The 25,623-nt window shown below is 38.6% G+C and overlaps 1 protein-coding gene across 2 annotated transcripts; it reads right to left on the minus strand.

Annotated features, from left to right (window-relative positions):
* Positions 1 to 2,692: 2,692 nt before the first annotated feature.
* On the minus strand, positions 2,693 to 23,753 carry LOC139977347 (uncharacterized). Of its 2 annotated transcripts, none has more exons than XM_071986638.1 (15): positions 23,564 to 23,753; positions 22,738 to 22,830; positions 12,180 to 12,497; positions 11,202 to 11,852; positions 10,465 to 10,806; positions 9,946 to 10,083; positions 9,462 to 9,535; positions 9,143 to 9,191; positions 7,414 to 8,921; positions 6,988 to 7,196; positions 6,679 to 6,755; positions 6,349 to 6,404; positions 5,969 to 6,007; positions 5,551 to 5,576; positions 2,693 to 4,338 (listed from the first exon to the last, which is right to left on the minus strand). In XM_071986638.1, the coding sequence occupies exons 2-15, from the start codon at positions 22,787 to 22,789 to the stop codon at positions 4,308 to 4,310; spliced, it is 3,570 nt and encodes a 1,189-aa protein (XP_071842739.1). In that variant the 5' UTR covers positions 22,790 to 22,830; positions 23,564 to 23,753; the 3' UTR covers positions 2,693 to 4,307. The 2 variants fall into 2 exon arrangements, with proteins under 2 accessions (XP_071842739.1, XP_071842738.1); XM_071986637.1 differs by having other exon boundaries at positions 22,738 to 22,806; positions 23,564 to 23,752.
* Positions 23,754 to 25,623: the final 1,870 nt, after the last annotated feature.

Raw genomic sequence — 25,623 nt, forward strand, 5'->3', positions numbered from 1 at the left:
TATTTGAATCACCTAGCATCAAAAGTACCACACCACTTTGTTGTTCAGAGTGTTCAGTGGTAGAATCCAAAATATCACTTCACTTGTTACAATCATTTTTTTAACTGAGGATTCCTTCAGACCAAGCCTGTCAATATATAATATCTATATATTTGTGTTTTTTTTTTCTTTGGTATGAATTTAATCATGATGTTAATAGTCGTTTTTATCCACCTGAGCTGATCTGCAGGTCCGTTCTGCTAGAAGTTTTCAAAAGGTACTTCCCCAAGATGACTTCATGTACCAGGGAGGTAAATTTCCTCCATGGTGGTTATAAAAAGTGTTTAAGAATTTTGACCACAGTTAACCATATTTGAAAATCTAGCATATCTGGGGCCAATACAGTATAACTTTAAGAAAGCACAATAATTGTGTCCGCGATAATTGAAATACCCTTAAGATTGATGTAATCCATGGTTTACCTTCAATGAAGGACGCCACCTTCAATATGATCTATTAAGATATAATGAACTTTATGTCAACCTTAACAAGCTATGTAATCTGGAGAGCTTCAAACGGTTGCTACCCTAATTACTGATATGAAACGTAAGTCAATATTTACACAAGATAGAAATCACTATAGGTCTACGTTATAATCCTATCTTCCCTGTTCTATGGTCGCATTTTCTTTTCCATCGAGTATCGTAGACAGTTCACGAACCTGATGCACACATAGAACACAGTACCTACTGTAAATCTTAAAGTTCTGTAGCACAGTAAAGACTGGATCGTGCTGTTATATCGATAACATGTGATATTATGATTGTGTAACCCCAACAATTCAATTTTCTTGAGTTTGTTGGAATTATACATCTCCTCAGTTCTTACTGTAATCTTAATAGCACATGCTACCAATTTATCAGCACAATCCAGTTTTTATTTTGGGAAAAAACTTAAAAATTTACAGTTGGTTACTGTATTCTCTGTGTGAATTGGTTGCTTCATGCATGAAACGTCCTAACACCTATTTTTTTTTTCTACGGCATGAAACATGACATGAACCATACTTGTACTAGTCTTACATTCATCTGAAGAAAAAAATATTGAAGTAGTTATTATCAGCATGTCCTTACTTTTCCATAGGCAAGCCACCCGTAAATAATAAAGTGAATGTGTAGCAAGTGGTATGACAGGTCAATTAAGAAAATATAAAAACAGTGGTAATGCTGTGTAACTCGTCAGATTCTAAAGCACTAGGGTTGCACTTTGTACAATCATAACAATAATAGGTAAAACGCCCTCATTAACAGTTATTCAAAGCCCGTTTACACGAATTCACGCCAGTAGAATCAATGTGATCGAGTGGTACGGACTTTGGTCTGTGGCACAAGATCCGAGGTTCCATTCCTACCTTCGCCTGATGAGTCCCAAAAAGACGAAACCGGTCGTGAAGTGGAAATTGTTCTGGTGTGTTGATCTTTATTTATTATACATCTGTCATACCACTTGCTACACATTCATGTCTTATCTACGGCTTGGCTTGCCCATAACAAAGTGGTAATGCTGTAAAACTTGTCAGATTAAAAAGCACCAGGGGTGCACTTGGATAATACGCCCTCACAGTCATGATAATCATAGAACAAAGCACTAACATGTTCTAGGGGATAATTTCCAAGACCAGAAAAATAAGTAACAGTCATGGCTGCTATATATAGACAACATTGTGATCGATATTAAAATGTTTCAGTGACGTTTAATAATTTCTAGAATTGTCGAGCGATGATACTTTCATCATGTTCGACACTAGTGGAGACTTGAAAGAAGGTAGAGGGGAGGCTGTGCGTGGGTGCAACGTAATTAGTGTGTTGTGCGGAATAGTCATGCTAGAGTTCCAAGACATTTGTGTGGTCTGTGCAACTTCCAAGCTGCAGAAGATCTTGAGGTGTTCATTGACATCTCATGATATGATAATACTTTATAAGCGTATATTATGTTCAAGTAGTGAACGTTGAACAGACACAACAAATGCACATTTAGGGAGAAATCCAACCACGGCATGGACTAACTCTTTATGTTGAACGACAATATTTTGTTTCGTTGAGCATTACAGAAGCATATGGAATTGCACTTATATGCTATGAAAGGATATTGGGAATGCTTGCTTTGCTACTCGAGTTGACCCCTTCATAGCCATGTTAGAGCCTGTACATGCAAAGTATCTAAAATATACGTTTAACCTCCTTCATAATCAGAGATACTTTCGTTGAAGTTCATATACTTCTTTTGACGAGTATTTTATGCATTGCAATACAAATAAGATTTATCATTGCTACATGCTTGTTGATGGTAACTATAGTAGTAATTAAATTTCACATTCTCAGACCTTACTAAAACGCAAACTCCATTACTAAATAAAAACAAACTTGGTGATTGAAAGCAAATATAAGGAAGTGCCATTTCGTAATACGACCATCCTCTTCCACCTAAAGGAAATATAGTTAGAGTGGTCAATTTCGAGCGGAATTCATCTCTTGGCACTGCATCTTTTCATTTCAGACAATGAATACAAGAAAACATATGACACATATACCTCTACTATAGTTTTTATAAGGTCTTACAATATGCTCCCGAGGGTACATCACGTTATAAATAGCAATTAGCCACGACAATACAAGCCAATTGCTTGCCATACATTATATTTCAATTCAAAGAAAAGAAAGAAAGCAAAGTTTTGCTTTCACTTTAGCGCTTTTAATGATTTACTCAAAATAAACTGAAAGCAATGAAGTTTCTATTGTATATTTAATGCACCAAATATAAGACAAAAAGAAGAAAAATGCTTACAGTTTCGAAATCTCGGGCGTAGTGTCTTTCAAAACCAATGGAAACTGAATATTATATGTACTTGAATATGATACATGTTATAAACTTAAGTGTACATTGTTAACTGTAAATCATGGCCATTGAGTATTATTACAATCAACTTTGGAATGAATTATTCTATTCAAGATAGCTTTATAAAGTAAGGTAAATGTCAATCACCACCAGAACATCGATATGAATGTGTGCTCAACGAATACTTTGGCCCACTCATCAATGAAACTCTCCATGGATCTCTGTAATCCCGAAATATTTCACATTCCCATAAACGACTTATTCTTTCTTTGATTGGTATTTTCACTTTGATTTGCTAGCTAGAGTTTCATTCATTAGCATGCCAATGAACGTACAAAGGGTAATAACATTTCCAAACGTTAACGATTATAAAAGTATCACTATCATAGTTAATTAACTATCAAACTAGTTGATTTCTGATATTAATATTCGCTTTGAATTTCATGCCACCTTGATTCTACTAATATCTACATTTTAAGATTACACGCTTCGAACAAATTCGTATCAAATAAACGTTGATGAAGTTAAGATAACAATCCGTTGCTCTGGAAAGCATTTAAACCGTCTTCTATTCTAGTATACGCTATATAGGCAATATTAAATACTTTTAACTTCCAATATTATGTATTTCCAGAAATGTTTCAAAAGAAACTAAAAATTATTTTTTCACGGTTAACATTTCTCGTGGTATTTTTAAGGAAATGTTCAAAAAGCTACAAGAAACAAGATACTTTATGTTCATATTTTAATAATTAAATATAAACATAGGAAGAAATGAGCATCCGATATTTTACAAGTGAAATCTGTTTTCCGCTTGCATCTTTAAAATTGAATAGTTCGATTGCCTAATCTACAAAACATTGACTTCACGACCCCTTACTTTAGATTAACAAAGGTTAGTTAATCATACATTTTGATAATTATTAACAACTGTTCATTTATAAGCAGATGTTAATAAGACGTATGGTGTGATATAGCAAAACGAAACTAAAGAAACCTGATAACGTATCAGTTCAACAAATGTTCTTATCCGATTTGGTAAACATCAATTAATCGAGTTTAGCGAGAACACACGTAATGTAGGTAAACGACATTCCTCTAGCCAAATTTGGTTATGCAAAGAATTACTACTGAAACTTGAATGAGGAAATATTCATAATTTCCTAAACCATATGTGACATACACACTGGAGTCTACTGACCGTTCCCCTTTCATTTACTTCCTAATTGCATATCCTCACCTTCCTACTTAAATTTTTGTATTAAACTGTAAATTATTATATAATAACTTTTTTTCTTCAATTTTTTTCTCCATGCATCTACAATGATTAAGCTAATGGCAAACATTAAACTGCAATACAATGCATTCTGGCGAAACGGAACAATATAGCTGTATATTATGTTGTTCATTAACGCTGGTGAGGCTGTCTTTCTCTATGAAGATGAAGTTTGCCAGCTCGTGTCACTAAAAGAAACGAATTTTAAATGAAACATGTTGTTACAAATGGACCTATAAAGGTTAGTTTTTCAGTAACGAATATAAATAAATAAATAAATAAATATATATATATATATATATATATATATATATGTATATATATATATATATATATATATATATATATATATATGTATATATATACACACATACAATTGTAGTGAGTTAGACATTCCAGAACAGTGAAAATACTTCCACAGGGACTCGAACCTGGGCCTTCCGCTTTATATGCGGACACCCTAACTACTAGGCTATGGACCCTGATTAAATTCCCAGAGGTTCGAAACATGTAGGCTTTTGTCACCTGTATCAAACAATACTAGTTCTGTTTTGATGACATATTTGCCTTACTCTAGAGATCAAACATAATGCAAGCCAACTCGAAATAATTTTTGGACAAATCAATCACTGCCAGCATCTCATCCACGGTTTCTCGGGAAAAAGACCAGGAGGGCAAATATAGAGGTGAATAAACATATAGCGGTATATAATAAATCTTGCGCTCGAAGCCTAATGGATGTCCAACCATGTGAATTTTATTTGCGCAAATCACTGTTTCAGCTAAATTATGAGCAAAAAACAAATCAGAAAAGGGATCCGGCAAGTATGGGGCATGTGCTAATATCTACCTGAAATAGTTAATTGTACAGATGGGAGTATTTATTATTCATGTTATACTGAATAAAGTTACGTAAGAATTACATCGATGTCTTAGAGAAATGTCATAACACAGTATCGCATAGACAAACATATAATAAAAAAGCTCATTTATCATGTCTTGAAATGTGTTCAAAATTTTGAAGTATTACATTTTTACCTAGTAAGTATTCATCTACAACATTCAACAATTTTCTGTATATTTTATAATAAAACAAGGAAACTTGATACATGTTTTGCTTACATACAAATATAAACACTATTAGTAACAGGAAATAACAACACGTATTTTGCTAAATTAAAGGTCAAATGCTTGTGTTATCTCTTCCTCGACTCGTGGTATATCAGGACAAATTAATAAAAATGGTAGTAAATGGATAATTTAGACATCCTTTGCTTGGTGAGCTGAATACTTTGAACGATTGCATACGTATTAACTATAGCTAATACAGAATTTATAATATGTGTTATAGACAACATTCGATGCCAACAATCGGCAGTAACATTAGTTAATCTACCTACCTCCATTCTACGCGAAATTCCTGGACCTGTGTGTAAAATATAGATTAAATAACTAAAAATTGTTTGAAAAAAATTGTAGACACTTTTCTAGACAGTCAGGAATACATTAAGTTAGATTGAAAGTTAGTTACACCGAACATTCCAACCCCTGAATTAGGTCATTAACCCCCTTTATATTGTTGTCAGAGACCTTTATATGATACATGATTTCTTGTCAAGATATTGCGTTTAATATGAAGTTGTATAAAAGTAAAATATCGTATGTTCTTTAACATATGTGCTCTTGTAACAACATTATGACAAATCGATATTTTATTACCCTAATAATTCCGGACTCGGTATCTAACCGCTTCTGTGTCCTTTAATATACTATGTGCAATTAAAAACACCAAATTTAGCGATTTTTATTCATACTTACCTCCTTCTCATATGTCATTGCTTGTTTACCATATCGTTCCTGAAATTAAAGTTGACATATTGTAAAATGCCAAAATATCGAAGTAAATGATTACACATATAGTGCCCAATGTTGAATGCAATCTCACACAAATACAACTAATTTATTCTACATTGTCTGAGGACGAATTAAATTATTTAATCTTTTAGTTCCCAACATAACGTTGGTTTGTATAATATTAAAACCTCTTGTTTAGAAAATAGTTTTGATGCATGGTAAAACAAGTTATTCCAGCAAGAGATAGAAAAAGGTGTATATACAATAGTTTTGCAGCATTGAGCCGCGTTCTTATCTTGTCTTTACATTTTTTATTCAACTAAAAATATACATAAAATACTAACGTTCCACTGGCCTGTTGAGTCAAGAATAAACCACTTTGCAATAGGAATCCAGAGCACTGAAACAATACAAGAAAGTGTTATGTCATAATACATGATATTGATTAACTTTGTTTGATTGCTATTTGTAATGACATAATACAAATTGTTAACATCAATTTGAAATAAATGTTATTAAAACGCACACACACGAAGCTTTTTAAAGTGTGATAATATTTTATTTCATTTAATCAGTGATTATAATGGGAACATAAACGTTAATATGGCTATGACTATGGCATCGTTCACGTGACAAATTGAAAGATACCATTTCTTGGTTACTACACAACTTACCATTGATATTGTTTATTTGTATTTCGTTTAGCAGGTGACTGTTCTGCAAAGATGGTGGAAGCAAGCAACATTCGAACCTGCAAAACAGTATAGACCTTAGTTAATGAGTTTCTGTTTATATTATTTCAGTTTTGATTGCGTATAACTTTAAAATACACGGCACCGTTTTGGGGGGTCTCTTAAAAAAATTATCGGAAGACTTCAATTTTTAAGTTATTTATTAACTTTTTCATGTTTTATTAAAGATTGACCTCAGAACTGGAACAATTATAATTATACTTGAAGATACAGATAATTAGAATTACTTACGATATATTTTTTAACCGGTCGCATGTAAGGGAGTATTCTAAAATACCTTCCAGCTCATCTTTTGAAATCTCCCGGCCCATTTCAGTTATCTTCAATTCATCGACATAGGATAATTTTTGGACTTGTAAACCAGAAGTCAGCGAAATGCATTTTGTACTTCGATGAGCAGAACTAAAGCAATTTTCGAATTGAATGCAAGTGACGGGAATCTGCATAAAAGGAATCATTAACGATTTCATATGAGAAAAAAAAATAGTGAAGCGAAACACATCAAATCAACCCTACCCACAAAGAACATATTAAATTATAAAAGAAAACATGAGCCTAGGACCTAATCACTGTCTTCGTCCAGCATAATTACTTTTAAAATAATCTGCTTCATACTTTGTTAATGAATGCAATGAAAATAACTAAAACAAAACTTGCCTCAGCCTTTGATGCAATCGCAACAAGCTGTAATGATGACTTTTGAAGTAATCTGCTGTCCGCTGAACTTATTGTAACACAATTCAGGCAAAGTTCCTTCAGGCTCTCCTTGATTTCAATAAGCTTTCCAGTACTTTCCAGTACACATAAAATTGCCAATTTATGACCGGTAAGATATGTGATTATCGTCTCAGCAGATTTAGAGTTGATTCCACAAGCAAATCGATACACATACTGAAAATTAAACGGATCTAACTTTTGCAGAGTTCTTTTTAGATCAGCCATGGGTGTATTTTGGGTATATTTGGCTAAGTAATTAGCCGCGTACCATTCACAAAAGAGTGGATGAAAGAATCTAACAAGAGTTTTGTTTGTTATGTCCTGTAAGTCTGTTACACCTGCACTACTAATAGTTTTCATACCTTCTTCTTCTACTAGAATACCGACTCTAATATAATGATCATAGAATTCCTTTCCCAGTTTTTCAAGCATCGCCTTCTTGTTCCATTCAATGCTTCGTCGATTACCCATGAGACCATCGAACGCCAATTTATCTAACTTTTCGTGCTCTCTCTCCAAGCTTTTGTAACGCTTGCTGATTTCAGCATTAGCCTTATTTCTAAGATGGCTGTGAAAACAAGATACTACACAGCTAAAGAAGCTTGTGACAGTTTCAAAATTTGCATCGATTTTTCTGTGATGTATTAGATGTGCAAACATAACAAAGAACAGAGGAACTTCGCAAATCTCCCAGAGAACTGGGTTCTGATTTATTCGTTGCATTAATGTTTTCGCTGCTTCAGGATCATTTGGAACTATAGCCTTTTTTATGTATGCATTTTGGGCTCTTTCATTAAACCCGGTTAACCTGACTACGACAGATTGTGGTGCAATTGTTTTCGGCACCACTTGTGTTCTGGTGGTTAGAATTACTACGAACTGTTGAAACATATTTCTTCGGATAATGTGTGTGATGTCATTACTTTCACTTAAGTCTTGATCTGGGTATTCATCGTAACCATCTAGCAGCACCACAACAGATTTACAGTAGTGCATGACAGCTTTGATATCTTCTGGTGTTAATAAAGAGTCGCGAGGGAGTACAGTTAACTTAACTGCTTCATAGAATGACTGAACACCATCCAGCTGCCTCAGTCGAAGGCTTATGAACAGTTCAATGTTCAGCATGGGTGAACACGAAGCTTTGTTACACCAGTCATATGCAAACTGCAGAGCAATTGTAGATTTCCCATGACCAGGGTCTCCCTCTACGAGACGTATAGTAGAGTTAACAAGGGGATCTTCTAAGATGCTGTGATAGGAATCTAAAGCAGTCCATGTATCTTTAACAGTTTTGCGACCTATCGAAGTCGCCAATTGAATGCCACCATCTACAAAAACTTCATTAACACAAAAAATGCTATCGCTCAGAAATGGTATAGGTTTAATAGCGTTGTATTGGTTTTCATAGGTACCTCTTAACTGCTTTACCAACTCTCGTTTTATAGCTGTGGGAAAAGATGAAACACATGGTAACTTTTAATAAATCAGAAATTGTGCCTTTTGAAGTTTTTGCAGTAAACTTCGTCAACTATTGATGTCAGTTTCTATTGATTGTGTAGCAATAACATGGCAAATGTGTGTAGATTCTAAAAATGCAACTACTAAAACTGGGAAACTCACAGCAGATATATTGTGATTGGTTATCATTTATTACTACCATCATTACCTTCAAGTTGGTCAGTGTTAGGATCAATCCTATTCATCAGCAGGAACTTCTAGAAAGTAAAAAATAATCGAGCATTATAATAAGGAAAATGTATGTTCGTGCTATACATACTGCATGGGTTCATGATTACGTTACCAGTAAAGGGAACTCGTTTTATTTGTCAAAGTACAGGCATATATTGAAGATAAACACTTTTGCAAACTGTATTATCATAGATATTAAACATTAATGAATCAGACAGTTGTTGTCTACTTTCACCTGATGGTAAGGAATACCTTTTACTCGTATAACTTTAGATGTTAAACTCTTTATGTCTTACCTCTTCCTGCTCGTTTTGCCTTCCCAAGGTGTCAACGACACCTTGACCTGTCAGCTGGCGTTTTCTGTTACGGGCTACAAAAAAAGTACAAAAATATTCCCTGAAATACGTAAGTGTAGAGTAAATGTCAAATTAAGCGATAAACATCCATACGGCCGTTTGAGAGCGCTTAATTGAAACCTCTTTAATATGTCTCTTATATATCTTTAATATATTATTATACAAAATGTGTAAAGATAGATAGCGGTGTCGAGACCATATATGCTAATGACCTCTTGTGCTTAGAAGAACACTAGACACTGAAACTGATGTTTTTATACAATAATTTGAACAAAAAGAAACACGGTCTACCTGAAGAAGAAAATGAGTAAATTTTTCATCTGATTACTATGAACTGCGAAACATTTGAACTATTTCTCTTTGAATTGTATTCAAAACGGTATTTTAAAGTTCATAATGTGAATTATGTTTGAAATGACATTACCTGATTTAAGAATCAAATACATAACAAAAAACACGATAATAAGAAGTCCAATCAAAGGCACGCCGATAGCTAGAAATATCTTCCTTTTCCGGTCAGTGGAAATGACGGGGCTTTGTAAGTTAACTTCAGTGTTTGACTCTGGTTGTAAATGACAATAAAATACGTTAGTTTTAAATGCCACACTGTTTCACAGATGAAACACTCAATATGATATTGGAATGTTACTTACATGAAGGGCTGGAATCAATTTTAGGACATGCAACAAGGTCAAAAGGCAATCGAGTGTGGTGTTTTGTTTACATTTTAACAAAGGATGACAGTAAATATGTATATACACACACACATGTATATATATAAATATATACAGTAAATTTACAGTATGATGCAATACAAATATTTCATTCATGGCTATCAATGTGTTATACGTGTAGTTATGGTTGTTTCTAAAAGAACAGATTGTAGAGGTATTTTAAACTGGAAATGGCAGTAACGTTGGACTCATAAAAGAAAACAACGTACCCTCATGGAAAAATAGTTCAAACTTTTTCGACATCTCAAACAGATCAGCATATTCCCCATATGTTTTACACTCGAACCTGATTCTATCTTTATACGTGTGCAATCTGTACTTTGTCTTAAGAACCACTTCATATGTGTCTCCGTTGCTGGTCACGACAGTTTCTTCATTTACCACGGTTATCATCAAAGAATCGTCGAAGGACAGAGTAACCAACTTTAGACGCACCACTGGACGTACTCTATGAAGAGAACATGTCAGAGTTCCTTCTTGTTCAGCTTCGATGATGCAGTACTGATTTTCATCACAGCCACTCATGATAGGATATGGAGGATCTGGGATAACTGGTTGTCAGAAAGGAAAACAATTACACAACTGGCTTTTTGACAAGTCTAGATGTAGAAACAGAGATGGTTTGAGGTTCTTAACACCAGCACTCACACTTAACGTAATAAACAGCACAACCTTGCGACTAGACGTAATTATAGTCTTGATTCATAGTCTAAATATGCCCTGAAATTAACATATTGACGTATTTTTTGAGGGGGAGGAAAACCCCAAACACCGTACATGGGAGTCAGCTTCCACAACCCCAGACCGAACCCGCCTTGATAACTCCTGGATCTGCTGATGTAATTGATTATTGTATGATTATTTCGTAGAAACTCTACAATGCCAGTTTTATTCCATTATACCAACTCAAATGACGGGAGAAAAAAAAACGTACTTATTGACTTACCATAAACTAAAACATGATAGAAATTTGTCATATCGCTGTCACCATCATTGTAATTGCAAGAGTACAGACCATCTTGGTTAGGATTTATATCAATCAACTTCAACGATCCATTAAAGCCTACCTCAACAGTTTCTGACATGGAATTTCTTATGTTATCTTTAAGAAATATTGCCCATGCTACCTGCTCAACTGTGTTTTCGTGAAATTTCGTCCAGACTAGGTAAAATAATTCACCTTGTGTACAATGAATAACTGTGTTTGATCCTTTCTCAACCAAACGTCTTTCGGAACTTGAATATTCTGGTCTAAATCTGTAATATTGTTGTACCAGCAACACAGATTCTTCAGACTTAAGAAGCTTTGGTAATGTACTACCTTTGCACACCAGAAGTAATAATTGTCCTGGGTTTAAAGGTTGGCTTATCATAACAGCATATGAAGAGAAAGTTATGTTGCCGTTTACGACGCCCTTTTCTTGTGATACTATATCGATTTCACCTTCAGCAATTCTCCTGGACCAGAAAATATCAACTGCTGGTCTTGCGTTTTGAACAGCGCAAGTGATTGTTAAAGCGTTCTCGATTGGAAGAAAACATATCCTTGTTTTTTCACTGCACTGGTCTATAACAGGGAAAGGTTTATCTGGCCTTACTATGAACAAAGAGTAAAGAAATTAAGATATGAATATGATATATACCTTGTTTATATGTATTAAAATATATCTTGTTATTATCTTATAATTTTTTATAATCAAGCTGTGATTACTAAACAAAATGGAATCTTTATGCCAACTTATTTAAGTAATCTTGCCGACAAATTTCCAAAATTTATTATTGTTACCGTATTTCTGTTTCTACTGTTCCTTTAAGTTTGTATTTTGTATCAAAGTCTGCACTACAAGCCCCAGAATTGTTGCGGACATTCTATATCTTATTGTACACTAACAAAGCATTATCAATGCGCTTTAAAGATACTTACCGATGACGTACGCAGTCGCGACATGACGTATTGGTATAGCAGACTGTGTATGGAAAAGTAGTGCTGTGAAATTGTGCTCGTGGTCTATTGAAACATTTGTCACTACAAGGGAACCGTCAACCTCAATCTCGTATTCTCCAGAGTTGTCAGCAGTTTTGACACCTTCTGTTATGCTTATGATAGGTATAGCTTGAACTGTATCATCTGAATCATACCAATATACCCCGTAAAAGTTATCAGAGAATGAACAATTTATGATGCCATTCTTTCCTAACTCTAGGAATTGTGTTACATGATGTATTTCTGTTACCAGTCCACCTGCAATGAAATGTAAAAACATACTTCATGGTGAGATCATTCCATTGCAAATAGATGTACATACTGTAACCGAACTTGCGTAGTGTTTAAGCTTTGAGGGTTATTCTTTAAGCTGTATAGACTGTTTAAGTGATGTAATGATTCTATGTCGGGAAATCCCCGTTAAGTTGTTTACTATGACGTAAGTAATCGTGCACCTGGCCTCTCGGTCTCCGGAAGTCTGGTGACTGCAACACTAAGGCGGTGCTCTTTGAAGTAGTAACTTTCTCACGCGCGTAAACTTAAGCCATTGTTCAGGCTAGTATAAAAGGAGCTGTTGGTACGTGCAGCGAGGGACTCTTTGCCAAAATATCACAAGACGTCTACGTACGGTACGTTATCATATCATTTACTATTATCCAAGTTGGTAGGTTTCTAATACCACGGCACCGTGTATAACTGTTCTTAGATATTGTAAGCGCTCAGAATATTATTGGATACATTTGTGAGTTGTATAAATTGTTAGCAAACTGCACTATTGCACTGAGGGAGATTACGCCCAATTATTTAGGAGTAACGTTATTGACCGATTGTTATCATTTTACGTTATTCAGTAGCGCTCTGAACTACGTGACAATGTGTGTACTTTAGTAGAGATCAGTATTCTGCCGTGATTGTATATTTTTCAGTTAGTCCGTAAGTAGGAACATAAGTGAATAGCCTAGGTCAGATATCAGAAGATACGTTACTGCCATTTAGTCAATCGATTGGTTCTTAGTATATTTGCATCTGTTAAAGGTATTGCAGACACCGTTTAGTTAACCCTATAGCTTTGAATCTGTTTACATATTTAGAACCTGCGTTTGGCGTTCCGTTTATCGCCGTGTTATACGTTGCGTTATACGCTGCGTGTGGCGCCGCGTTGGACGTTGCGTTGGACGTTGCGTTGGACGCCGCGTTTTACGTTGCGTTCCGCGCTGCGTTGGGCGCCGCGTTGTGCGTTGCGTTATACGCTGCGTGTGGCGCCGCGTTGGACGCTGCGTTGGGCGCTGCGTTTAGTGCCGTGTTCTGCGCTGCGTTTAGACGCCGCGTTTAGGAATTGCGTTAACCTTTACGTTATGCGTAATGCAAAGATAAGCACTAAGTAAGAACCTTTAATGAACCTAAGTGTAAGAACACGGAGGTCTGAATAAACGGTACCACTGTGCCACGGGCACTTTATCATCCTCTTCATTGTCATCTTTTTGTCGAGACTCTCTTCCGCCAACCCCAGTTTTAAAGACTGCCCCACCAGACAGGGAAGTGACGTTACATTGGTGGCAGCGATTGGGATTTGTATCACGTGCTGACTGTTGGTGAACTGGGCGGCGACAAACCAGTCCAAGATGCCTGGGGTTAATCCCTTTGACGACAGCCTAAGTAGCGACAGGATGGCCTGGGCTTTACGGGGAGAAGAACAGCCGGATGAGAGTCTGTCAGGATGGTCAGAGGAGGGGATGTTATCGTGGCCAGCACAGTGGTGTCGGGACAGAGAAACTGCAGGACGGTGCCCTGTCGGACTGGACGGCTACACGGAGGATGGCGGTCGGACTAGCAAGGGTGAAGGTGGACCAGAAAGGGAGCCCTTTCGAGGAGGAAGAACTTGGATTCCGGTGGCTAGTAGTGTCGAGCAACACCAAGGATTTAGCGCTGGCGTCAACTCACGAGGTCAGAGAGAACGGAGAGACTCGAAGAGGAAAGATGCGCCAAACAGTGGCCCACCAGCGTTGAACAGTGGAAACCCATTCCTCGGCGACATGCGGCCGGCCGATGAGAGACACTTCGACGGGAGAGAACCCCACGTGTACGGCGACGGTGGTGAAACTAACATAGGTAAGAATAACTTACTTTTTGCAGGTGCTGACAGAAGATTGCCGCAGATGCCGATAGGTAACACTCACAGGGCCCCACCTCCTACCTTTGACGGTTCAACACCATGGAAGGATTACTTGGTACAGTTCGAGCTAATAGCTGAACTCAATGGATGGGACGAACGCTGTAGATCTCTGCAGCTTGCTGCAAGTCTACGTGGTCCGGCGCAAGCAGTTCTGGCCGATTTGGAACCAGTTCGGAGACGGAGGTTTAATTTACTGGTTGATGCCTTGGAGCAGCGATTTGGAAAAAGGAATCAAACAGAAGTTTTCAAGGCAATACTACGAAACAGATCCAGGAACCCGACAGAGACCCTGCCTGAACTAGCACACGACATCAAACGGTTGCTTAGCCGTGCCTATCCAGATGCCTCATTAGAGATGAAGGAGACGCTGGCTAAAGATTTCTTTATCGACGCTCTTGGAGACAGTGACATCAAATGGAAAGTATACCAAGCACGCCCAAGATGCTTAGAAGACGCCGTGACTATAGCAGTAGAGCTTGAAGCTTTTGGCCTAGCTGAGTCAAAGAAATCTTCGTCCCGAAAACTAGCGGTACGTACTGTTGGTGAAAAAGTCGAGCCGAAGATGAAACCGGAAGTGGGTGATGAACTTGCGAAAACGCTCATGACTGCACTGGAGAAGGGTTTCCAGACTTTGACTCAACAGTTGTCACAATTGCAAACAAGTAGACTGAATGGGCCAGGTGGATACAGAAGGAAGATGAACGACGGGAAGTGCTGGGAATGCGGTGAGACGGGTCATTTTAGTCGAGACTGTCCAGAGCGCAAGAAGGGACAGACTTTCCCAAGAGAGTACAAACGACAGGGAAACGAGCAGTAGCCAGCCTCGAAGGGCAGAGACTGGCTAGCAGCAATGACACGCCCACAAAGATAACGTTGAAAAGTAGAGCATTGTCGGTAGGGCAGAACGGACTCTATGTGACGGGAAGGCTTGAAGGTGTCCAAGTGAATTTCCTTGTAGACACTGGAGCTAATATCACTTTGATAAGTCCTGAAGTCTACATGACGCTACCAGAACAAGGAAGACCAGCTTTAACAGACGCTTCTCTTGAGATGAACGTAGCAGATGGCAGACCCCTTGTTTTTCACGGCAGAGGCTATTTTCAACTAGAAATCAGTGGTGTGAAAGTGAAACACGAAATCTGGGTGGCTAATATCGACACAGATGGCTTATTGGGATATAAGTTCTTGCAGATGTACAACTGTACCATAGACGCTGGAAAGGGTCAGCTAACTATTGGTTGTGAGCGGCAACAGGACAACAAGGAGAAGCCAAGGGAAGGCTGTTGTAGGGTTGCGCTTGGGGAAACCGTAGTGGTGGCACCAGAGAGCGAACGAGTGGTGACAGGGAGGCTTACAGAAGAGGAACGATATCGAGGACCGGCTGTGACGGAGTACAGCGAGAGGTTCCTGAAGCGTCATGGACTGATGTTGGCCAGGGTTGTGGTGGATACTTCAGAGGAAGACGTGCCATTACGGCTATTGAATCCCAGTGCGATGCCAGTCACTATTTACAAAGGTACGATGGTTGGCTCGTGTCATGCTGTGAATGTAATTGATGATAACACGGATAGGATATCAGGATGCCGATCTGTATCGGAATCTTCGGGTTCAAGGCGGTCGTCCGGAGCAACAAGACGAATGGAGCTGGCGGAACACGTGCGGGATCTAGCCGAAAGAAGCTGCTGCAACCTGGACACGGCTCAACGGGAGCATGTAAAGGAGATGCTGGCTGAGTTTGCTGACGTGTTTGCAAAGTCTCCTGAGGACCTGGGACGCACCAACTTGGCGAAGCACCGAATAGACATTGGCAACGCAAAACCTATTCGACAGGCAGCTAGAAGACTCCCAATTCATCAGAAAGCAGAAGCGCAAAAGGAAATTAACAGGATGTTACGTGAAGACATTATTGAGCCTTCATCTAGTTCTTGGTCCTCTCCAGTGGTATTGGTTAAGAAGAAAGATGGCTCTACTAGATTCTGCGTAGATTACCGGAAGCTGAACGCCGTCACTACGAAGGATTGTTATCCCCTACCCCGTATTGATGACTCTCTGGATACACTGGCAGGTTCGAGGTGGTTTTCCACATTGGATCTGGCCAGTGGTTACTGGCAGGTAGAAATGGAGGAAGGAGACCGACCGAAGACGGCATTCGTGACCTACAGTGGCTTTTATCAATTCAAAGTATTACCTTTTGGGTTATGCAACGCTCCCGCTACGTTTGAGAGATTGATGGAGAGAGTGTTGAAAGGGCTACAGTGGCAGACGTGTCTGTTGTACTTGGACGACGTCATAGTCTATGGAGAAACATTTGAGAAAGCGCTACTCAGGCTGACCGAAGTGTTGGGTAAACTACGGGACGCCGGACTAAAACTTTCTCCCAAGAAGTGTAACCTGTTTCAGAACCAAGTAACCTACTTGGGCCACATCGTTTCCCAAGATGGCATTTTACCAGATAAGGACAAAACACAAGCTGTAACAGATTGGCCAACTCCATCTTCCACGACGCAGGTTCGTAGCTTTGTAGGACTCTGCTCTTATTACCGAAGGTTCATCCAAGGATTTGCCGAAATATGTTCTCCTTTGCATAAGTTGACAGAGAAAAATGTGAAGTTCAGATGGACAAAAAACTGCGAGAGAGCCTTTCAAAAACTGAAACGAGCCCTGACGTCAGCACCTGTGTTAGCATACCCCATTGACGATGAAACGTTCATCTTGGATACGGATGCTTGTGACGTAGGAATCGGCGCTGTACTTTCGCAGAGGCAGCCAGGCAAACAGTGCGAGAGGGTGATTGCATACTTTAGCAGGTCTCTTTCGAAGACAGAAAGACGCTACTGTGTTACTCGGAAAGAATTGCTGGCTGTTGTTGCCTCAGTAAAGCATTTCCATCACTACCTATACGGAAGAAAGTTTTTGTTGAGAACGGATCATGCAGCACTCAGATGGCTGACGAACTTTCGAAATCCTGAAGGACAAGTGGCGAGATGGCTGGAGACGTTCATGACGTATGACTGTGAAATACAACATAGACCCGGAAAACAACATGGAAATGCTGATGGCTTATCACGAAGACCTTGTGAAGACTGTACCTACTGCGAAAGGGTCGAAGCCAGAGAACAAGTTGGTGTTAAAGAACAACTATCTGATATTACAGCACCAGGACTATACACGTTAACGGGAAAGGAAGAGGACAATGTTATCGAAAACCCAGAGACTAACAGTGAACTAGGTACACCGCCCGAGGAGAAGACGAACTCATGGATTCGGACCAGAACGAACAAAGAATGGAGGGACATACAAGTTCGTGATAAAGATGTTGGACTTATCGTTCTTTGGAAGCAGATTCAGAACTCGAGGCCAACGTGGGAACAAGTCGCATCCGAGAGTCCCACTTTGAGAAATTACTGGACACAATGGGATCGGCTCCAGTTGCGAGACGGAGTCCTCCACCGCTGCTTCGAGTCTGGAACAGGAGCAACGCAGTTATGGCAACTTATAGTACCACAGGAACTGCAAGAAGAAATACTGGAAAATGCTCACAACCATCGTCTGTCTGGTCACCTCATGGGAAGGAAAACGCTAGGTAGAATACGTGATCATTTCTACTGGAGCGGGTACCGTCGAGCTGTGGAGAAGTGGTGCAAGAATTGTGATACCTGTGCGTCACGAAAGGGCCCTATGAAGAGACCGAAGGGGAAAATGAAGCAGTATATCTCCGGTGAGCCTCTACAAAGATGCGCTATGGACATAATGGGTCCACTTCCAGTGTCAGACAGGGGCAATAAGTATGTGCTGGTGATAGCAGATTATTTCAGCAAATGGACGGAGGCTTATGCTATGCCGGATATGGAGGCAGGAACAGTTGCGAATATATTGGTAGAAGAGTTTTTCTGTCGCTTCGGAATACCAGGGGAAATTCACACAGACCAAGGACGAAAGTTCGAGTCCCAATTGTTCCAACAGATGTGCAAACTTCTTGACGTCAAAAAGACCAGGACTACACCATTTCATCCGCAATCAGACGGGATGGTGGAAAGATTTAACAGGACGCTGGAGGCGATGCTGTCTACGGTCGTAAGCGAGAATCAAAAAGACTGGGATTCCTGGCTTCCCTTTGTTATGATGGCATACAGATCAGCCGAGCACGAGAGTACAGGGTATTCCCCCGCTGAACTTTTGCTAGGGCGACAAGTCATACTACCGTTACAATTTCACCTCCCGAAGACACCTGATGAGACGACTAAATCGCTTAACCAGTACGTCGAGGAGCTCGAACGGCGATTGAGGACAGTACATGAAAATGCAAGGAAACATCTCAAGATGGCGAGTAACAAACAGAAGAGATTACATGACAGGAGAGCCTTTTGTCATACCTATCAGGATGGAGATCTGATATGGCTCCTGAATACTACCAGGAAGAAAGGCATCTCCCCTAAACTGCAGAGACCCTGGGTAGGACCAGGAAAAGTACTCAAGAAACTGACTGACGTACTCTACCGTGTTAAGATGGGGCCAAGAATGCGACCAAAAGTGGTACATCATGACCGATTGAAAGCTTACACGGGTGACGATCCCCCTCTATGGATCCTAAAACGAGAGCCGGAGATGGAAACCAAAATAGTCTCCACAATGTCAAAGTTATCCTAATGTTCTTCTTTCTCTTTTTATTTTTCAGAAAATGGAGAAAGATAAGTTCGAGGTTCAGTACTGTTGTACAGGCTGCAGTAAGAAGTTCTCAAAGAGGGTCGATCTTGAAAACCACTACAAGGAGAAACACGAGAGACCTCGACGACAGTTCACGTGCCAGCATTGTGATTATTCTTCTGACAGGAGATTCGACATCACACGTCACACTGCCAGCCGACACACCGAGAATGCCAAACCGAAAGACCCTTGCACTGTTTCCACCGAAACTTACGAATTAGAATCAGGACATGGATCAAGAAAACGGCAAAGCAACGGCGTTAAGACACCTCCGAAGGTCAAGAGGAGGGAAAATTCATGGCCATCACTGGATTCCCTACTTGGATCTCCGATCAAGGACATTGGTGGACCGAATGACGGGAAGGACAAGAGGGAGGGCAAAGATCGCCCGTCCCCTCCGCCTACACCACGAACGACACCGGCGAAGAAAAAGAACTGTGAGAAAACTTCCCCCGTTATCACCAACCCACTGGCCAAACAGTCAAACCGGCAATCCCCTCGATCGGCCCTGTCCATTATAGGAGAGGATAAAGTTGACCTGGAAGACGACAGCAAGTTGGAACAAAGGGTGACCACTAACGTATTCCCAGATGGACGAATCAAGGTCGTGGTTGAAAGATTCCAGAGGAACGACGCGTGGAACTGAACCAGTTGTTTATATAAGTTTGTAAATATGTTTATAATGTAAATATGTTAATATTTTCTGTGTTATTGTGTTAAGATAACGAGAGTGGTAGCCGTGTTATTCTAACGTAGGAAATTTGTTTAAAGTAATAGTTATTCTCAAGTAAGTAAATGCGAGGACGCATTTGGAGCTAAGGTGGGAGGTGTGTAACCGAACTTGCGTAGTGTTTAAGCTTTGAGGGTTATTCTTTAAGCTGTATAGACTGTTTAAGTGATGTAATGATTCTATGTCGGGAAATCCCCGTTAAGTTGTTTACTATGACGTAAGTAATCGTGCACCTGGCCTCTCGGTCTCCGGAAGTCTGGTGACTGCAACACTAAGGCGGTGCTCTTTGAAGTAGTAACTTTCTCACGCGCGTAAACTTAAGCCATTGTTCAGGCTAGTATAAAAGGAGCTGTTGGTACGTGCAGCGAGGGACTCTTTGCCAAAATATCACAAGACGTCTACGTACGGTACGTTATCATATCATTTACTATTATCCAAGTTGGTAGGTTTCTAATACCACGGCACCGTGTATAACTGTTCTTAGATATTGTAAGCGCTCAGAATATTATTGGATACATTTGTGAGTTGTATAAATTGTTAGCAAACTGCACTATTGCACTGAGGGAGATTACGCCCAATTATTTAGGAGTAACGTTATTGACCGATTGTTATCATTTTACGTTATTCAGTAGCGCTCTGAACTACGTGACAATGTGTGTACTTTAGTAGAGATCAGTATTCTGCCGTGATTGTATATTTTTCAGTTAGTCCGTAAGTAGGAACATAAGTGAATAGCCTAGGTCAGATATCAGAAGATACGTTACTGCCATTTAGTCAATCGATTGGTTCTTAGTATATTTGCATCTGTTAAAGGTATTGCAGACACCGTTTAGTTAACCCTATAGCTTTGAATCTGTTTACATATTTAGAACCTGCGTTTGGCGTTCCGTTTATCGCCGTGTTATACGTTGCGTTATACGCTGCGTGTGGCGCCGCGTTGGACGTTGCGTTGGACGTTGCGTTGGACGCCGCGTTTTACGTTGCGTTCCGCGCTGCGTTGGGCGCCGCGTTGTGCGTTGCGTTATACGCTGCGTGTGGCGCCGCGTTGGACGCTGCGTTGGGCGCTGCGTTTAGTGCCGTGTTCTGCGCTGCGTTTAGACGCCGCGTTTAGGAATTGCGTTAACCTTTACGTTATGCGTAATGCAAAGATAAGCACTAAGTAAGAACCTTTAATGAACCTAAGTGTAAGAACACGGAGGTCTGAATAAACGGTACCACTGTGCCACGGGCACTTTATCATCCTCTTCATTGTCATCTTTTTGTCGAGACTCTCTTCCGCCAACCCCAGTTTTAAAGACTGCCCCACCAGACAGGGAAGTGACGTTACAATACATTTGCATACGGTAAATAATCAAAATGGCTCAACTGCATTCCATTATAGCATTATCTACCTTTTTTTATCGATACTTGATGCATTTTATACTCCTTTATCTTGCTACTTTCAGATGCAAAACTCACCAAATATAATTTAATGTTTATATGAACAATTTTCATTTTATATTTGCATATTATTAATACTAACATTAAATCTCTCTCGGCGATTTGATTCTACTTTTAGTTTGAATAACAAAATCATTTTTAATCGATACTTTGGAGGAAATATCTTACTGAAGACAGGCTCCATTACTGTCTAGCTTGTATTAGCATAGGACTGTACTTCTCGAATTTCTATTTGCATATGAGTCCAAAGTCGAGTCTAACTTGGAATATAGGACTGAGATGTTCGTTTTCGTGAACCCTTTTGAACCGTCTGAGAGGTTAGATTGAACCATCAATAATTTAATCTGTGAGAGTCATATGGTTTAGGTTAACATTCTCAATATTGCTGTAAAACCACTTTTTTGTTTTTCGAAAATGCTACAGAATTGGATGCTGATTTTAAGCCAAAATAAATTTTGATATGAATATTTTATACATTTCATAATACTTCTGTATACTACAATACAATATAAGTGTGTATGGCTTTTTATTCCGCGTAACAAGTTAGTGTTCATATTTGATATCCCATAGGAGCCCATGTACTGAACTCGAACTACCTGCTGTGTACTCGGACGTTTGAGCTCGGACTAGTTAGACGCGGGCTTGCCTCTGAATCAGATCTACTCGATTGATTTTAAGCATGTCTGATATATCTCTCCAAAAGCATACAACTGTTTGAAGATCTAATAAGAAATTAACTGTTACTCTAAAATCTCATGCAGGGCCTTTTCTTGAATTATTAACTGGTGGAAGAGGGGAGGGGTGGAATTCAACAAGATACCTTTGCTTCAGTAATAACACCAGATTCTTTAACGGGTATTTCTATTGTTTAGTGGTCAAAAGGGGACGGGTATCACTTTCGCATACTAACTGTTTTCTACATAGTAAACTATCATGAGCTCCAAGCACCAATAGGTTAGAAAGAGGAACCACTATTATATTTCTTTTTAACATTTCGTTAGACCTCGCATTGAGCCCAATTCCGAAAGCCTCAGTAATTTAAGATATAAATACTTTCCACACAGGGATTTTAAAATTCAACTATTTATAGCAGAGAGATAAATTTCTATGACATGTGATCGCAATGTGCATTTTTCTTTATTCTCTGTTTCTTTTCCGCACATTGTTGAGTTTTCAAGAATCCCCTTACGACCACCCTCTCCTATCTAGGTTCAAATGTATTTAGGGTTAAAAACAAGAGAACTCAAAACTAGTCAAGAAAAAAGAAGAAGGATACTTTGCTCTCATTTTTTCCTAATAAATCAGCCATATTTGTTTGGGACCAGACAGGAGGGGATATGGTGAACAAGATGGATCTATCTAGTAACTTACAAAGAAAAAAGGGTTTTATTTCCAGATACATGAATAATCCGGGTCGTCATATCTGTTACATTGTCAAAACTATCACTCACCTGTTATCGAAAGCATTAGGAGAGTTCCAAACAATGTTACGGATACATCCATGACAAGACCAGTTCAGACTGAAAAATGAAAAACAGTAAGCCCTGCAAATTCGTAAAGTAAGTAATATATATATATATATATATATATATATATATATATATATATATATAAATATATATATATATGTATGGATTAACATAGCTGCTTTGAAGACAATCAATTTGTATTTAGTCGAGATGCCAATGGAATCAAATTCCTGTACCTATAAAGCACATTGTACAACACTTAACATTTAGAGGTGATCAAAACATTTTGGAACAGAACAAGTTAAGTCTTATATTCGTTATACTACTTCGGTACTCAAAGTTGGTGCTAAAGTAATCACTTTTCAACGCTCAAAGTATACTTGCAGGTACGTTTGTTTTCCAATTGTTATGCAAGTATAGAAGGTATCGTATGAAGTGTATAGCTGCTATCAATCGAGAATATGACATAATTCTACAACATTGTGCCCAGTTTACGAGTTTGACCGGATATTAACAAGTTATCCTGTTTAACAAAATAACATGCTTATAAAGAGTGACAAGTCCTTTTGTTTCTATATTTCTTTCAACATAAGTTATGACAAATTGCATTTAGATTGCCTTGATGTTTTACTCTAATGAGATATTAATGAAATAATAAAACATCAACTTTATCGTGTCAATTACTGTGAAGTCATAATAGGATGAACCGTCTCAACCAGAAGTTGTTCCTATTGAATTGAAGGAGCTTACTAAACTACAGAATTGCATTACAGGATTGATTATTACACAAAATGAATGAACTACTAACCGTTTACGTTATTGCGATGGATAAGTCCTTTACTAAACAATGATATCAGAATACGTCTTTCGCCTGAAAATCCACTACAAACTTAAAAGAGATAAACATAGAAGAAACCAGAATGTGTTGCCTGGTAAATGGCGCCAAGTTTACAGCAGTTCAGTTGCGTGATTAACTCAGCTCACTGTTGAACCTTGATCTTTGAGATAAAATTACATATTGGAAATATATCTCAGCAATGCTTGTGCCTGTAACTTATGGATGACTATGTACACATGGCGACTGATAACATCAAATACAAGAAGGCAAAGAGCAATCTGTTCTTAAAAAAAGGTTCACGCACTTTTAAACTAGTCCCTTTTAATCTTTGCAAATACCTGTCACCCCAAGCATCATAAAGGCTTTCATTTAAAATATCTTTAAATCATGACAAACGTTTAGTAGTGAGTCGTCGTATTATTGCATCATTTATCAGGATGTTTAACTATCATCAAGGATGAATTTCATGGAATACAAGTCGTTCATCTGTCCTGCTTATTACTTACGATCTTAGGCCATATATTTGAGAAAATCAAATTGAAATTCTTCAACCAACTCATCGACATAGCTCCTATATGTTTGCAATGAATTGAAAAAAAATCATTTTAGTAAAAAGAAATTCAGCCCTCTGAGTGTCTATAACCTTAAGCATAGACCCAGGCTCCTATTCGAACATATGCTACTAAAGTCTCATAGACTGAGTATGGCATTCACTCCCATCATACAATACGCGCTAGTTTAACTGCATAAATGGCAATGGGACTTGTATTGCTAAGGAACCTGTTGTCTACTTCTCACGTCTATGCAACTTTTTGTACAATCCTGATATATGCTGCGTGCGTTCCAGCAGCTGATACCAGGATTGTATGAAGAAAAAAAAATAATCAAAATGGCAGTTTTGGAACTGAAAAGTAGCTAGAGTCCTTTGTTCACGTAGTTTCACCAGGAACGTGGTAGCTATGAGTTCGGGACATAATTTGTTTATGACGTACACATTCAATGAGTAATATAAGAGTTGAGTGCTACAAGGGAGCACTTCACGTGACCCTTCGTGGTTGGTACGTTTTGTTGTTGTTTTATTTTGGCGCGTCTCGTCATTGCCGTAGTCGGTACAGTTAATTTGTACGCCGATGTTAGTGATCCCATTATTGAATGACTGAATCAAGTTATTATATGTAACGTTCATTTTCCGCAGTAAACATTGCTTAACACGCGAGGACGTTCCATTGACGTAAATGGTGATGAGGATCATGTGTTTTACATGTGTCTTAATTGTATATATTATACATACATTATCACAGTACGATCTAAACATAGACATTTCAGCAGGTCTTATTGCAAGAATATGTTGACCGAAATTTTTGAACGATCTATTAGCCAATTTGTTCAGAGATCGAGTTGAGTATTGTTCAAAGCAATATATCAGTAGTAAGGCAAGAGTATAATGTAAATTAGCTGAATAGTAGCCCAAGAAAGTTAAAATAGTTTGAATAGCCTCTTCTCCAATGTACCATGTCTCATTTACAACTAAACATCTTTACTACGGAAAGTCATATTCTCCTGAGCTTGCGACATCTCATTCAAGCCCATCTTTATCTTATAAAAGTAAGTATTATCTAGGAGATGCTATTAATGAGCAACTCCACCCTTAAAGCCACCTTTTCAAATTAATGTCTAAGCCAACATCAATACATATTAGTAGAAAAAAATAGTTGCAGTAATCCTTTTGTTTATGAACTTTGAAGGTGAGGATGTTAATCGGCTACTAAAATTCACTTATACATTAATCGATTAACTCCCCACTTTCCATCAACATGTTGCGAAAATGGTTAACTCTTCAATTTGTTTCCATAACATCGAGATTTTTAATGGAGATACAATTGTAAGGGAGCGCTTTGTGTTGAGAAAAAAGCTGGGTTGAATCAAAAGTAAACGCAAAAGAGTCCAAACTAACAGTACATTGAACGTTTATGCTTTGTCTTTCACTGAAATTGTGTGCATTGGTTTGTTTCTATCTAAATTGATCCAAC

This window comes from Apostichopus japonicus, chromosome 12 (genome assembly GCF_037975245.1).
Source record: "Apostichopus japonicus isolate 1M-3 chromosome 12, ASM3797524v1, whole genome shotgun sequence".
Lineage (NCBI taxonomy): Eukaryota > Metazoa > Echinodermata > Holothuroidea > Aspidochirotida > Stichopodidae > Apostichopus > Apostichopus japonicus.

Bases quoted from the DNA above. Each gene is read 5' to 3' on its own strand.
- LOC139977347 (XM_071986638.1), bottom strand. From the start codon at position 22,789: ATGGATGTATCCGTAACATTGTTTGGAACTCTCCTAATGCTTTCGATA. The intron at 11,853-12,179 runs GTAAGTATCTTT...CTTTGTTCATAG, and splicing joins CGCGACTGCGTACGTCATCG to TAAGGCCAGATAAACCTTTC. The intron at 6,405-6,678 runs GTAAGTTGTGTA...GTATTGTTTCAG, and splicing joins ACAAATAAACAATATCAATG to TGCTCTGGATTCCTATTGCA.